This window comes from Muntiacus reevesi, chromosome 1, assembly GCF_963930625.1.
Source record: "Muntiacus reevesi chromosome 1, mMunRee1.1, whole genome shotgun sequence".
Classification (NCBI taxonomy): Eukaryota; Metazoa; Chordata; class Mammalia; order Artiodactyla; family Cervidae; genus Muntiacus; species Muntiacus reevesi.
The window spans coordinates 153,919,062-153,933,348 of record NC_089249.1 but is presented as its reverse complement, the minus strand read 5'-3'; the positions used below and the strand labels follow the sequence as shown (position 1 = coordinate 153,933,348).

General features: G+C 37.7%; 1 protein-coding gene across 1 annotated transcript in view; it reads left to right on the top strand.

Annotated features, from left to right (window-relative positions):
• The window catches only part of C1H1orf185 (chromosome 1 C1orf185 homolog), a 58,731-nt gene extending 51,918 nt beyond the window's left edge, over window positions 1–6,813 (top strand). Inside the window, exons 6-7 of the mRNA XM_065910299.1 lie at window positions 4,285–4,321; window positions 5,929–6,813. Coding sequence (XP_065766371.1) covers window positions 4,285–4,321; window positions 5,929–6,323 — 432 coding nt within the window. The 3' untranslated portion in view covers window positions 6,324–6,813. The remainder of the gene's footprint in view (window positions 1–4,284; window positions 4,322–5,928) is intronic.
• Window positions 6,814–14,287: the final 7,474 nt, after the last annotated feature.

The window sequence follows — 14,287 nt, the reverse complement described above, 5'->3', positions numbered from 1 at the left end:
GAAAAGGCAGAGGAACCAGAGATCAAATTGCCAACATTCGCTGGATCATCGAAAAAGCAAGAGAATTCCAGAAAAACATCTATTTCTGCTTTATTATCAGTATAGATTCATGGATTTCTATTTTATTTAGCAGATTATAATCCATCACTATTATTAATTTGTTGCTCAAATTTTCCTAAACTTAGCCAGTGAGCCACTTGTTCAAGATTATTCCTCTGTCTTTTTTATATATCCCAGTCATTTTTAGAGTTTTACTTACTTCTGAGCTATAGTATCATTTTTGAAAGAATACTCATTTTACTAATATCTATATATCCTTATATATTTAAATATTTACTTACTCTTAAAATTTTACATTGTAGACTTTAAAAATGCTAAACTGTGTTGTGATGAAAATTCTGGTAACTGGGTATTAACGTAAATCCAAAATTATTTACCTGGCATAATAATTTTCTAGAAGTGGATTTGTTAAATTGCCCTCTAGAAAAATTGTACCTATTTATATCTGTCAGTTCAGTCGCTCAGTCGTATCTGTCTCTTTGCAACCCCACAGACAGCAGTGCACCAGACTACCCTGTGCATCACCAACTCCTGGAGCTTCCTCAAACTCTTGTTCATCGAGTCAGTGATGCCCTCCAACCATCTCATCCTCTATAGTCCCCTTCTCCTCCTGCTTTCAATCTTTCCCAGCATCGGGGTCTTTTCCAATGAGTCAGTTCTTCGCATTAGGTGGCCAAACTATTGGAGTTTCAGCTTTATCATCAGTCCTTCCAATGACTATTCAGGACTGATTTCCTTTAGGATGAACTGGTTGGATCTCCTTGCTGTTCAAGGGACTCTCGAGAGTCTTCTCCAAAACCACAGTTCAGGAGCATCAGTTCTTCGGTGCTCAGCTTTCCTTATCATCCAACTCTCACATCTATACATGACTACTGGAAAAACCATAGCTTTGACTAGAGAGACCTTTGTTGGCAAAGTAATGTCTCTGCTTTCTAATATACTCTCTAGGTTGGTCATAACTTATCTTCCAAGGAGCAAGCGTCTTTTAATTTCATAGCTGCAGTCACCATCTGCAGTGATTTTGGAGCCCCCCAAAAACAAAGTCCACCACTGTTTCCACTAATTCCCCATCTATTTGCCATGAAGTGATGGGACCAGATGCCATGATCTTACTTTTCTAAATGTTGAGCTTTAAGCCAACTTTTTCACTCTCCTCTTTCACTTTCATCAAAAGGCTGTTTGGTTCTTCTTCACTTTCTGCCATAAGGGTGGTGTCGTCTGCATATGTGAGGTTATTGATATCTCTCCTGGCAATCTTGATCCCAGCTTGTGCTTCATCCAGCCTGGCATTTTGCGTGATGTACTCTGCATAGAAGTTAAATAAGCAGGGTGACAGTCTACAGCCTTGATGTAGTCCTTTCCCTATTTGGAACCAGTCTGTTGTTCCATGTCCAGTTCTAACTGTTACTTCTTGACCTGTATACTGATTTCTCAGGAAACAGGTAAGGTGGTCTGGTATTCCCATCTCTTTCAGAATTTTCCACAGTTTATTGTGATCCACACAGTCAAAGGTTTTGGCATAGTCAATAAAGAAGAAGTAGATGTTTTTCTGAAACTCTCTTGCTTTTTCAATGATCCAACAGATGTTGGCAATTTGATCTCTGGTTCCTCTGCCTTTTCTTTTTTCTTTTTTTTTAATTTATTTATTTAGCTGCGTCGGGTCTTAGTTGCGGCATGTGGAATCTTTCATTGCCGCATACGGACTCTCGAGTTTCAGCACTCAGGCTTAATTACCCTTCAGCATGTGGGATCTTAGTTTCCCGACCAGGGATCGAACCCCGGTCCCCTGCATTGCAAGGCGGATTCTTAACCACTGGACCTTCAGGGACGTCCCTCCTCTGCCTTTTCTAAATCTAGCTTGAACATCTGGAAGTTCATGGTTCATGTATTGTTGAAGCCTGGCTTGGAGAATTTTGAGCATTACTTTACTAGAGTGTGAGATGAGTACAATTGTGCTGTAGTTTAAACTTTCTTTAGCATTGTCTTTCTTTGGGATTGGAATGAAAACTGACCTTTTCCAGTCCTGTGGCCACTGCTGACTTTTCCAAATTTGCTGGCATATTGAGTGCAGCACTTTCACAGCATCATCTTTTAGGATTTGAAATAGCTCAACTGGAATTCTATCACCTCCACTAGCTTTGTTCATAGTGATGCTTCCTAATGCCCACTTGACTTCGCATTCCAGGATGTCTGGCTCTAGGTGAGTGATCACAGCATTGTGATTATCTGGGTCTTGAAGATCTTTTTTGTACAGTTTTTCTATGTATTCTTGCCAGCTGTTCTTAATATCTTCTGCTTCTGTTAGGTCCACACCATTTCTATCCTTTATTGAGCCCATCTTTGCATGAAATGTTCCCTTGGTATCACTAATTTTTTTAAAGGTATCTCTAGTCTTTCCCATTCTATTGTTTCTTATCTCTCCATGCTAATCTTTGGAACTCTGCATTCAAATGTGTGTACTTTTCTTTTTATCCTTTGCCTTTCACTTCTCTTCTTTCCTCAGCTATTTGTAAGGCCCCCTCATACAAAAAATTTGCCTTTTTGCATTTTTTTTTCTGGGGGATGATCTTGAGCCCTGCCTCCTGCACAGTGTCACAAGCCTTCATCCATAGTTCTTCAGGCACTGTCGGATCTGATCCCTTGAGTCTATTTGTCACTTCCACTGTATAATCCTAAGGGATTTGATTTAGGTCATACCTGAATGGTCTAGTGATTTATATATTTAGCATATAAGAATGCCTATTTTGTCATTCCCTATTTTGGGTAGAATTTTAATACATTGAGGACCTTACTCTATGGTTCCCATACCAAGAATATCAGCACTACCTGGGAACCTGTTAGAAATGCAGAATCTCAGACCCCACCCGAGACCTGTTGAGTTAGAATCTATATTTTAACAAGCTCCCGCAGCTAATACATAGGCACATGAAAGTCTGAAAAGCAGTTTCAGATATAATTTATATGTTGTTCAGTCTCTCAGTCATCTCCAACTCTTTGCAACCCCATGGACTATAACCCACCAGGCTCCTCTCTCCATGGAACTCTCCAGACAAGAACACTGGAGTGGATTGCCATTTCCTTCTCCAGGGGATCTTCTCCACCCAGGGATCAAACCCGTGTCTCCTGCATTAGCAGATGGGTTCTTTACCACTGAACCACCAGGGAAGCCCGTGTGTAGGCATGAGCATAGAATAGTCCAGAACTTGATTCTAGAACTTCTTAGATTAAACTGCAGGCCCATGTGGGAATATTGACTTGATTCTAGATCCCGGCAAGGTAAGTCAGGAGCCTATACTGACATTTGTATTAATAAAAAGTGAAAATGATCAAAAAGTAAAGTAGATTCCCAAAAATGTGCTTATGTGTTATCCTATCTATATGTATATTCCATATATATGTGTGTGTGTGTGTGTGTGTGTGTGTGTGTGTGTGTGTGTATTTCCTAATCAAGCCTTTTTGGCAAACAGCACAATGAAGGTCAGCACAGAGTACCAACACTGTTCCCTGTAACTGGAGACAGTGTTGTCTCTCTATCTTCACCCACTGCATACCAAACACTCTATGCATTAGCTCATCATTTATCTAGTAGTTTAAGGAAAAACTGAATCTGATCACTTATAGAGTGGTTTACAATAGATACTCGTAATCCCTACTGCCTGATAATCTGTTTTAGTGGTCTGATATTATGTCTAAGAAACTGCATTTTTAATAAACATACTGGGTGAGTCTGATGTCCTAAGTTTGAGAATTACTACACCACTACACTTTCCAGAACATATCTGAAATGTATTTTTGATCAGATGTCTTATTGACTTCAAAATAGTCACATTTTTATGAAAGCCAGAATTTACTTTTTTGTTGTTATTAGTTAATAGGATGAGTAAGTCTAGGAATTGTAATTACTTTTTTTGTCATCACTCCTTCTAACCAAGCGACTCTAAGTTAGTGAGAGTAGAGAGAAATAATCCTGTTGAACTCTATTTCACCCTTCATTCCCTATCCTGGAGACTGCCTTCTTGAGCCAATTCACATTCTTTTCAGATGATACCTCAACACATTTTCTTTCCTGTCAATATAGTTTGGTGAGATAAATTCATATCATGGAAAAAACATGATTCTATCAAAATTTGATTATGATGTTAACATATATTATCAAATAAGTATATATCAAGTAATTTTTAAAAACTATTAATTTTTAAAATACAAATAATATTTTTTATGTAGGAGGAGCAAAGAAAAAAGGAAACAGCATGTATAAAAGGTACTTTTTCTCAACAGTTTATTAGGATAAATCATAATCAACTTTTAGCAATTCACATTTTAAAGAATCAAGAGGCTATCTTAAATATATACTAAATATCTAAATATCTTTAAAATCATGAAAACTCAAGGGAAATATCTATTTATTAGTATATGAATAAGCATTTTTTTAGAAATTTTTTAGAAAAAAAATTTGCAGTGTACTATCTTAAAATGTGAAATTTTAATTTTTTTTTTTGCCTCTTATTTATACCCAAAGGTATCAGAGTCAATGCCATAGAGACGTGATGGAGAGTCAAAAGGCATGAGCATTTTGTAACCCCTTAGATATTGACTTAGTACCTCAAAGCCTTACTCTCCTGCATAATTTTAGAAATGCTGAATATAGAATGTAATAAGGTATTTAAAACAGCTTTAAAAATTAATGTTACATATTCACATCAAAATTATGTAAAATATCACAAAAGATAGTTTAGGATATTTTGTAAATGTGATGTTTTCTAAAACTTAACATTTTTATTTGCAACTGTACAGCAGAAATAATGTAATAGGAGAAGCATAGGATTTAGAGTAACACAGATCTAGAACAAAGTCTGTTTTGTATCTGATTTTGGTGACTCATTTCTCTAAGTCTCAGTCTCAGTAATATCTTTTGTGAAGTAGGGCTGATAACTACCTTGAGTAGTAATTGAAAGGATAAATGAGATCTGGAAGTATATCAAACTGCTGTGTAAATTCTAAGGCATTATATATGAATGCTGATTTAGTTGTTACTTTAATTGGTATAAAGCCAGTTTGAGCCCATGGTGGACAAACATTTTTAATTTAGTTGCTTTGACCGCATGAATTGTAGGCTTCTGCTCCTCTGTCCATGGAATTCTCCAGGCAAGAATACTGAAGTAGATAGCCATTCCCTTCTCCAGGGGATCTTCCCCACCCAGGGATCAAACCCGAGTCTCCCATATTGCAGGCAGATTCTTTACCATCTGAGCCACAGGGAAGCCCCAATATATCTGCTTAAGGAGACATTTTTTAATTTATTTTTTATTTTTTTTCTCTTACTTTTCTTTTTTTTAATTGAAAGATAATTGCTTTACAGAATTTTGTTTTCTGTCAAACCTCAACATGAATCAGCGATAGGTATACATACATCCCCTCCCTTTTGAACCTCCCTCCCATCTCCCTTCGCATCCCACCCCTCTAGTTGATACAAAGCCTCTGTTTGAGTTTTCTGAGCCAAAGTTTATTTTTTAAATAAGATAATATTTAGCCCTAAATAGTTAAACTATCTGCCATTTCTAATTTTAAGGGACATTCCAGAACTGAGCTTTCTAGCCTGTTTATAATCTTCTCTTGTTAAGACAAGTTGATTTTATTTAGAATAGATTTTTCTACTCTGGTTTATCATGAAAACATTACTGATTCCCCTTTATATATTTAACATTGTGTAGATGTTGATAGCAAATTAGAATTTTCACTGTTGCATTATTCTGTTCCTAAAAACCCTAAAAAGAGTATGAATTTTTGAAAGTAACATTATCCTTATATTAAGATTTGGCTCATGCATATGTAATATTCATAGTAAATCTGTTTTTTTTTTTTTTACAGCAAATAATGGTTATTCTAAAGATGATTTCTGCCTTGCAACGAAAAAAGTCATTTGTGACCCCTCAGAGTCTAGCTCGGCAACAAATCCCAGCAGTGTTACCTTAAGCTTATCAACATTACCATCTGATTTTTATTATAGCCAGAGTGTAGAAATAGCTGATGACTGGTATTCTGATGATTCTCAAATGAAAAAGAGCCCTCCGATGCCTTTTCTCGAGGAGCCTCTAATGGAAAAAGTATTTTCATACTTGACAACCATTCCATTAGAACAATGTACTGAAAATGTACTAAATATGACACTTTGTGATGATCAAAAAGATGATAACCTTAAGGAAATATTAACACGAAGAAATACAGAGGTTGAAATACAAAACCTTCAACATAATACTGAATGACTTTTTTCTTTTGAAACTTTGTGTACCCTGAAATCATGTAAAGTTAAAACTGAAATACCAGCTTCTGAGTCTCTTAACATGTCCATGCTAATATTATTTCTTTTGTTCTTTACTGTAGAGTGGTCCTACTTCCCTTTCCAATTTTGTTTTGTAGAAACAAAATTACAGGAAGAAGTAGAGTGATATCATAAACATTAAGTTTAACTCCTTGTATCTCATCAAAGGATATAATAAATAATACAAATGTATTTTAACACATAGGTGAAATACTTTAAGAAATCCTCATCACAAATACATTTTAAATAAAACATTTGCAGCATTTCTTTATACTTCTGACATTTTCAGTTTTTTTTTAATGGCATTACTTTTATTATTTTTTTTTCATTTATTTTTATTAATTGGAGGCTAATTACTTTACAATATTTTAGTGGTTTTTGTCATACATTGACATGAATCAGCCATGGATATACAAGTATTTTCAGTTTTATTTCAGTGTGGGTAAGACTGGGCAGAATATTTCCATCAGCTATTCTGATTTTTAAATACATCAATCACCTACCTTTTAAATCTTATTACGCCATGATTTTCATAAGCAATATAACTTTGTTCCTCTAGGGGAGCCTGGAACACTGAAGAATACAGAAAATAATTTTCTTTGCCCTATCCTGTATCTGTTTCTCTGAATGAACCTCTGACTCTTACCCCACTATGATGAAGATATAAGTAGTTATGTTCATAAGCACCTGACTCAAGCTAGGATGAACCAGAATTTCTCTCTAGTCTGAGAAACCCTTGGTCAAATTTCAATTTATGGCTCCGAAGGATTTTTGACACCTACCCTGTAATTAATCTTTTTTTCTTTCTTTCTCATAAATACTCTTCATGTAATTAGGCCCTATTTTTCTTTCTCTTGGGAAAAACAATGAAATATATCATTACTTTTTGTGCTTAAAACACTCATACTGGGACCTGTGCATATCTTCCCAAGAGATAAATCATGTCTATTACAATAAATGAAAGAAAACTTGTCTCAAATATGGTAGTAGCATTATATAGGTCCATCACTTCTCTCCTAGAAAGGATATTTAAAAAGATTAGAACACCTCTCTCTTTTGAAGCATCTGATCATATCTGTTGATTAGATTGTGAAAATATCTCTCTATATCTTTCTACACCCATTCCTAAATCAAAATAAGCCATTTCAAGTTAGAGGTTTGTAAAGAATGGTAAAAAAAATTGGTCTCTATTTCTTGGTTTTCTACCAACTTCTACCTTACTGCCTATCCCAGAGAAGAAAGTCATCTCTAATTCTGGTAAGATTCTAAAGCTTCCCTAGAAATTTGGGGTTAGAGACAACAGATTCTAGCCTTGTTCTGACTAATCTCTGGAATAGAGGAGACATAAATTGGGGAGCTCTGGGTTGCCATGTCCCATTCTGTGGTTTAGGAAGAAAAGGACAGCAAATCTGCAGTAAGAGAGCAGTGAAGTATTTGCAAAGTGAAGAAAAGAGATGAGAGATCAGAAGAATGTGATCCCTGGCTTTCTAACAGTGCTCCATTCCCTCATTCCAGCCCTTCTTGCATCCTGCCCTTGGCTTAGTAAGGCATCCTCATATCTTAATTATAAATTCCCCTTTTTGCTTAAGTTAGCAGATTTGATTTCTGTTACTAGCCACAATCACTGAGGCCTGTTTTTAACTGTTTTTTTTTTTTTTTTTAGCTTTGGTGAGGTACCCTTACAATTCTTTAATAAATTATCCTTTTTGCATTAAGTAGAGTTTTTTTCTGTTACTGTAACCAAAGCATCTTAACCAAATGCTTGTCATTACAAATGAGAAATAAAGATTTCTCATACATTTAAAGCACTTATCACACTGTTGTGATAGAAGAAACTGAGTTTATATCTTCAGAACCTAATTCATTTGCTTGTTTATTAAAGTGTTACTTTGTATCATAGGTATATACCTTGTTCTCTTTGAAAAGTGTAATGAGCAGTATATATGAAATTACAGCATGTCTTTTAAAGTGAAAGTTCCTCAGTCGTGTCCAAGTCTTTGCAACCCTATGGACTATACAGTCCATGGAATTTTCCAGGCCAGAATACTGGAGTAGGTAGCTGTTCCCTTCTCCAGGGGATCTTCCCAATCCAGGAATCGAACCCAGGTCTCCTACATTACAGGCAGATTCTTTAACATCTGAGCCACCAGGGAAGCCCACATATGTTTTAGGTCAGTGACAAAGGACAGTTTATTGTTCATAGCAATAGCCAAAGTATCATTATTTTTGCCTCATTTCTTGAGCCCCAGTTCCCACAAGGCAGTGAAAAGAGGCCCAAATAATGACTGCACAGTGGATTGCGTAACAGGAAAGAACACTGAATTAATGAAAGCAAGTGTTTTATAATGAGCAATAAGCATGCCTGCCCTGTGTACCATAGGAAGCCACAATATATTCTAAGAGTGTTTTGCTCCATTTACACTGGTGAAAAGAGTTTGGCGTTCTGTGTGTCAGCTCACAGGCATGCAGGAATACAAGAGATCTGTTATTAACACTGCCATAGGGTATTGGTTACAGTTTATTTTTAAATCACAAATACCTGGAAACCGACACAGGTTAGCTTAGGAAAAATATTTTTATTTGTAAATAGAATTCAAATAATGGTTAAGTGACTAAATACAGAAAGTACAAGAACATCTCTTCTTGGGTCTCAAGGACAGATGGAACAGCCTCAGAGTCCATCAAAACTATTTCTGTTTTCACTAGTCAAGTTTTGATGAGGGAAAAGTGAACCACTATCATGTATGAGAAAGGAGGTTTTTAAGATCTATATCTTAAATAGTTGTAGAAGAAGCTGCGGAAGTGAAGGTTTAGGAGAGAAGTTGGAGGATCAGAGAAATCACCAGTTACATAATCTGAGAAGCCACCTTGTCCAGCTGCCACAGGAAGCCTGGGGAAGGGAGAAGGAAGGCTTGTGAGGATGTCTAGAGGAAGATGTGCCTCTGAGTAGCAAGTGCCTTGACAGTATTTTGTCAACCATCTGGTGGTGACCCTGGGGCCATTGTTTGTCAACAGGGTCAACAGTTAGGAAAAAAAAGCTGTACACTGGGGGAATGAACTGGAAACACAGCAGAGGAGAGTGAGGACAATTTGGAGCCCGCTGTCCTCTCTGCTGATACCACATGTAAACATGGTGGCCTTCACAGAATAATGGCTTCTGCTTGAAGTCTGCCCTCCAAACAGTGCACAGACTACTTTCTTGGCCAACTCTAACCCAGAAGTATACAGGGGAAAGGATGCAGGGAAACATAATATAGTGTAAGGCGTTAACAGAGTATAAACTATCTCAGTCCACTCATCAATTTGGCATTCATTTGCTAGAGTCCCAAAGAGTCGGACACAACTGAGGTAATTTCGCATGCATGCACACATACTTTAACAATATTTAAAACTTCTGCATAAAGAAGTAGCAATTGTGTTCTCATGTTCCAAGATCAGATGGTGCAAGATACTCCCTATAACAAACAATGCACCTAGACTCTCCCCAGTGGAGGATACAGAGTCCCACATGTCACTTTGTCCATTTTTGAGTGATGTTTCTCTTTTAGCGAGACAGAACTGCAATGAAATTCTGTAACCTAAATAATGAAATATAAGGTTAGCCACCATTCACATGTGTTCTTAGGGCAATAATATAGAGGAAGAAAAGAAAATGAACTAGTATATATTCATTTTAAGGTAGGAGTGAAATGCCTGTAACTACTGCCATCGTTTTTGTAATTTGTCACATGATCATTGCTGAGACAAAATAAAATATTCGCCACTGGATTACCAGGAGTAATAGAAGAGCCACTCTTTTTTACACCCTTTCTCTCTTGGACCTGAGAATCCTGGCCAAGAGATAGAGAGATCTCACTATATCTTGGTGTGGAACACATCTATCTGGGCCATGAAAAGTGTTGCCACTAAAACTGGGTCTTCAAAAAGTCCCCTCCCCAACCCCCATACCATTCTATCAGATTCATCCCTTTGGGTAAAAGGGAAAATGGTAAGAAAAGTTAATTCCATGAGCACAACCCTACTGACACACCTCATTTGATGTTAAGTAAAATTGTTTTCTGGTCAGAAGCAATCTTTTCAGATACCATGATGGTGAATCAGGTACCCTGAAGTCCAGGGATAGTGGTAATGGAAGAAGCTCTGTGGTCTGGAAAGGCAAATCCATATCCAAAGTGAAATTCAAGTGAGAACACAGGTAATTTTCTCATGGTAGAAGTAGTCTGGTATAATCAACCTGTTACCAGATGGCTGATACATGCTCCTCCCAGGAAATGGGGAACCAGTGTTAGTCTCAGCATTTTGCAAGTGGGGCTCTCAGAAGTGGCTGTAGTCATGTCAGCCTTAGTGAGTGGAAGTCCATATTCCTAAACCCATAAGTAACTTTCATCCCTTTCAACAAGGCCATTTTCTCCATGAGTCTATTGGGCAAGGACAAGGGTAACTGTTGGAAGAGGCTGACTGACATCCATGGAACAGATCATCTTGTCCACTTGATTATTAGCATCTTCTGATATTGCCCTTTGGGAAGCATTTACAAGGGCCTCCAATTTATCTTCACATTTTGTGCCCATTCAGAGAAATTTACCTACAAGTATCTTCCTTGACTCCTTATTGGTGATTTTCCAATTATACTCCTTGCAAGTTCCCAGCCATCCCCCCAGATCATTAGCCACTGCCAATGAGTCAGTGAAAATCTATACGTCTGAATGTATAGTTCTTCCAGTCTATAAAAATAGGTCAGTGCTCAGAGTTATGCCTACTGAGACTGTCTTTCACTCCTGACCATCAGAGTCATACATGAGCAGGGCTATGGTACTCCAACTCTGAATTTTTGTCTTAATGCTGGCTCATCATGCAGAAGTATCTGTGAACCAGGGTCAAGCATTTCCCTCCTCAGTCAACTGGTGACAGTCCTGGTGTTCACTGGAAGGACTGATGCTGAAGCTGAAACTCCAATACTTTGGCCACCTCATGCGAAGAGTTAACTCATTGGAAAAGATTCTGATGCTGGGAGGGATTGGAGGCAGGAGGGGAGGGGGACAACAGAGGATGAGATGGCTGGATGGCATTACCAACTCAATGGACATGAGTTTGAGTAAACTCCGGGAGTTGGTGATGGACAGGGAGGCCTGGCGTGCTGCAATTCATGGGGTCACAAAGAGTCGGACACAACTGAGCGACTGAACTGAACTGAACTGAACTCCACTTGATCTCATAGATACAAGTTGAGAGAAGACCACGTAGCAGAAATCAGAGCCCCAAGAATATTAACCATTTCCTCATACAATTTCTTTGTGCTTTCAGAATCTACTCAAATTCAGTTTTACATGTCTTAATGCCATTTTAGATCTACCACAGATCTGTATGGCTAACTTTATCTATTAGTGAACCAGACAACATCCAATTCATGGTGAGCAGCTCATTTCACCAGTTCAAGGTGAACCAGTTCAAGCTTGGTGGCCATGGTCACATATTAAGTCTCTACTAGTCTAATGGCAAGCTAGGTGTTGTTTCCAAAAGGCAAATATTTATTGGCAGGTAATAACATAGCTTTGTTTGGAATCCTGTAAACTCTGATTAACCTTATTTGCCTGCTGAAGTCTCCATACAGCTTCCTATCTGATAGATGCTTCAAATAGCATAGATCTGCTGGGCCATATGGCCCAAGGGGCAGAACAACCAACTTGGTAACCTGGACCTGTTGCAGAGCCTTCTATTCTTTGGGGCAATACTCAGGAGTGGAACTCTTTCAAGTTAACTCAGTGAGTCAGAGTTGCCTCTGGTATCCATTGTACCTGTTAGTGCTTGGAGAAGTCAGATGCAGCAACTATTTTTCCAACTTGAAGCATCTTGTCCATTTCCATCTGGACATGCTCCAGACCACTGGATGCTTAGAATTTAGTGAGACAACAAGCCCTTGTATTTTGTGGAATTTATTTCCACCTTCTGATATGCATATATCTTATCAAATATCTAGAATAGTTGCTAATTCTTATTCACCATGGACAATCAACATGATACCACAAATATCCTGTGGTGTCCATTCATGTGTAACAAAGAAGATCAAGACCAATTTGGACTAGATTATGACGGAGAGTTAGAAAAACAATATAACCCTTGGGTGGAAGAGTGAGGGTATAGTGCTGATCCTTCCAAATGAAATAAAACTGCATCTTGTGGTTCATACTAACAGGAATAAAGGCGGGGGAGTATTTGCCAGAGGAATAGCAGATACAGGGAAAGTATTGATTTTTTTCCAGCAATGAAGCAACACATGAACAACAGCTTCAATTAGAGGTCTATCTGAATAAATCATTTGGAACAATCCTCTTTCATCTTCTAGAAGCTATTTGTCTTCTGCACAAGCCAGAGAAGCAAGCTGAAAGAAGATAAGAATCACCATCCCTGCATCCTTCAAGCAACATTAATCTTTCTCATCTTTCTATGTGGTTTTGCTTTTGGTTTCTTATTTTGGTAGGGAGAAACACAGTGCCTTGCATTTGGTTTTTGCTACCATAATAACTCTCATTCCATAGGTTAGAGAGCCTACATGGAGATTTTGTCATTTGTTAAGTATGTCTGTTCCAATTATGCTTTCTGCAACTGGAGAGAAAACCATGGATTGGGTTTGGAATTCACTGGACCTGTTGAGATGGACCCAAACCATAACTACATTAGTGACCTGACCTCCGTAAACCCCTATTTGACTAGTGAACTACTGTGACATTTTAAAACTCCAGTAATTAGTATCATTTCACAACTGCTGTCTCCATTTAAAAAATTTGGTTATTTCCCTTAGCCCAGTGCACCATCACACTGGCAAATGGTGGTACTTATTTGGGGGAAGCCTAGGAGAAAGATTCACAGTGTGAATTTTCAGCAGAGCAGTGGCGTCCTTCCTCAAAACCATTTTTTATCCGAAGGGCTCTGGGTCTGAGAAAAAGCTTAAATCTGGGATGTAGTTGAGGAACCACAACTCTATATTGTAGAGATTCAAGCTATTTATCTAGCTAGAGCTTTTTGTCTCATTCAAATCAAGTTAGCTTTTATAGGTTAAATCTATCTGCACTGTGGTAGACAACAGCTGAAGTGTCTGCTTGGCTCTTTCAGCTCTTGTTTTGTCCCTAGACACCTTGGATTATCACCTATGTAACAATTCATGTTACATGGCAGAAGACCGAAGATACATTTTCCCAAAGACATACAGAAGGCCAACAAGCACATGGAAAGTTGCTCAGCATCACTAATCATCAGAGAAATTCAAATCAAAACCACAATGAGATGTTACATCACACCTATTAGAATGGTTGTTATCAAGACAAACATAATAAGTGTTAGCAAGGATGTGGAGAAAAAGGAACACTTGTGCACTGTTGGAGGGAATGTAAGTTGGTGCAGCCATTATGGAGAACAGTATGGAGATTCCTCAAAGAATTTAAAATAGAACTACCCCATGGTCCAGCAATTCTGGATCATATCCAAAGGAAATGAAAAGCTATCTCAAAGAGGCATTTGTATCTTCATGTTCATTGTAGCATTAATTACAATAGCTAAGACACAGAAACAAGTTTCATCAGTAGAGGAATGGATAAGGAAAATGTGGCATATATAGACAATGGAATAGTGTATAGGACTATGTAGTGAACATCTTGCCATTTGTGACATTGATGGACTTGATGGGCATCATGCTAAGAGAAATCAAAGAAAAACAAATATTGTATAGTCTCACTTATATGTGGAATTTCAAAAAACAAAACTCAAAGAAACAGAGGTGGTTGCCAGAGACTTGGAGTAAGGAGTGGAGATGGTCAAAAGGTACAAATTTCCATTCATAAGACAGATTAGTTCTGGAATATAATATACACCATGGTGTTTTTAGTTAACAATACTGTATTACACATTTGAGTG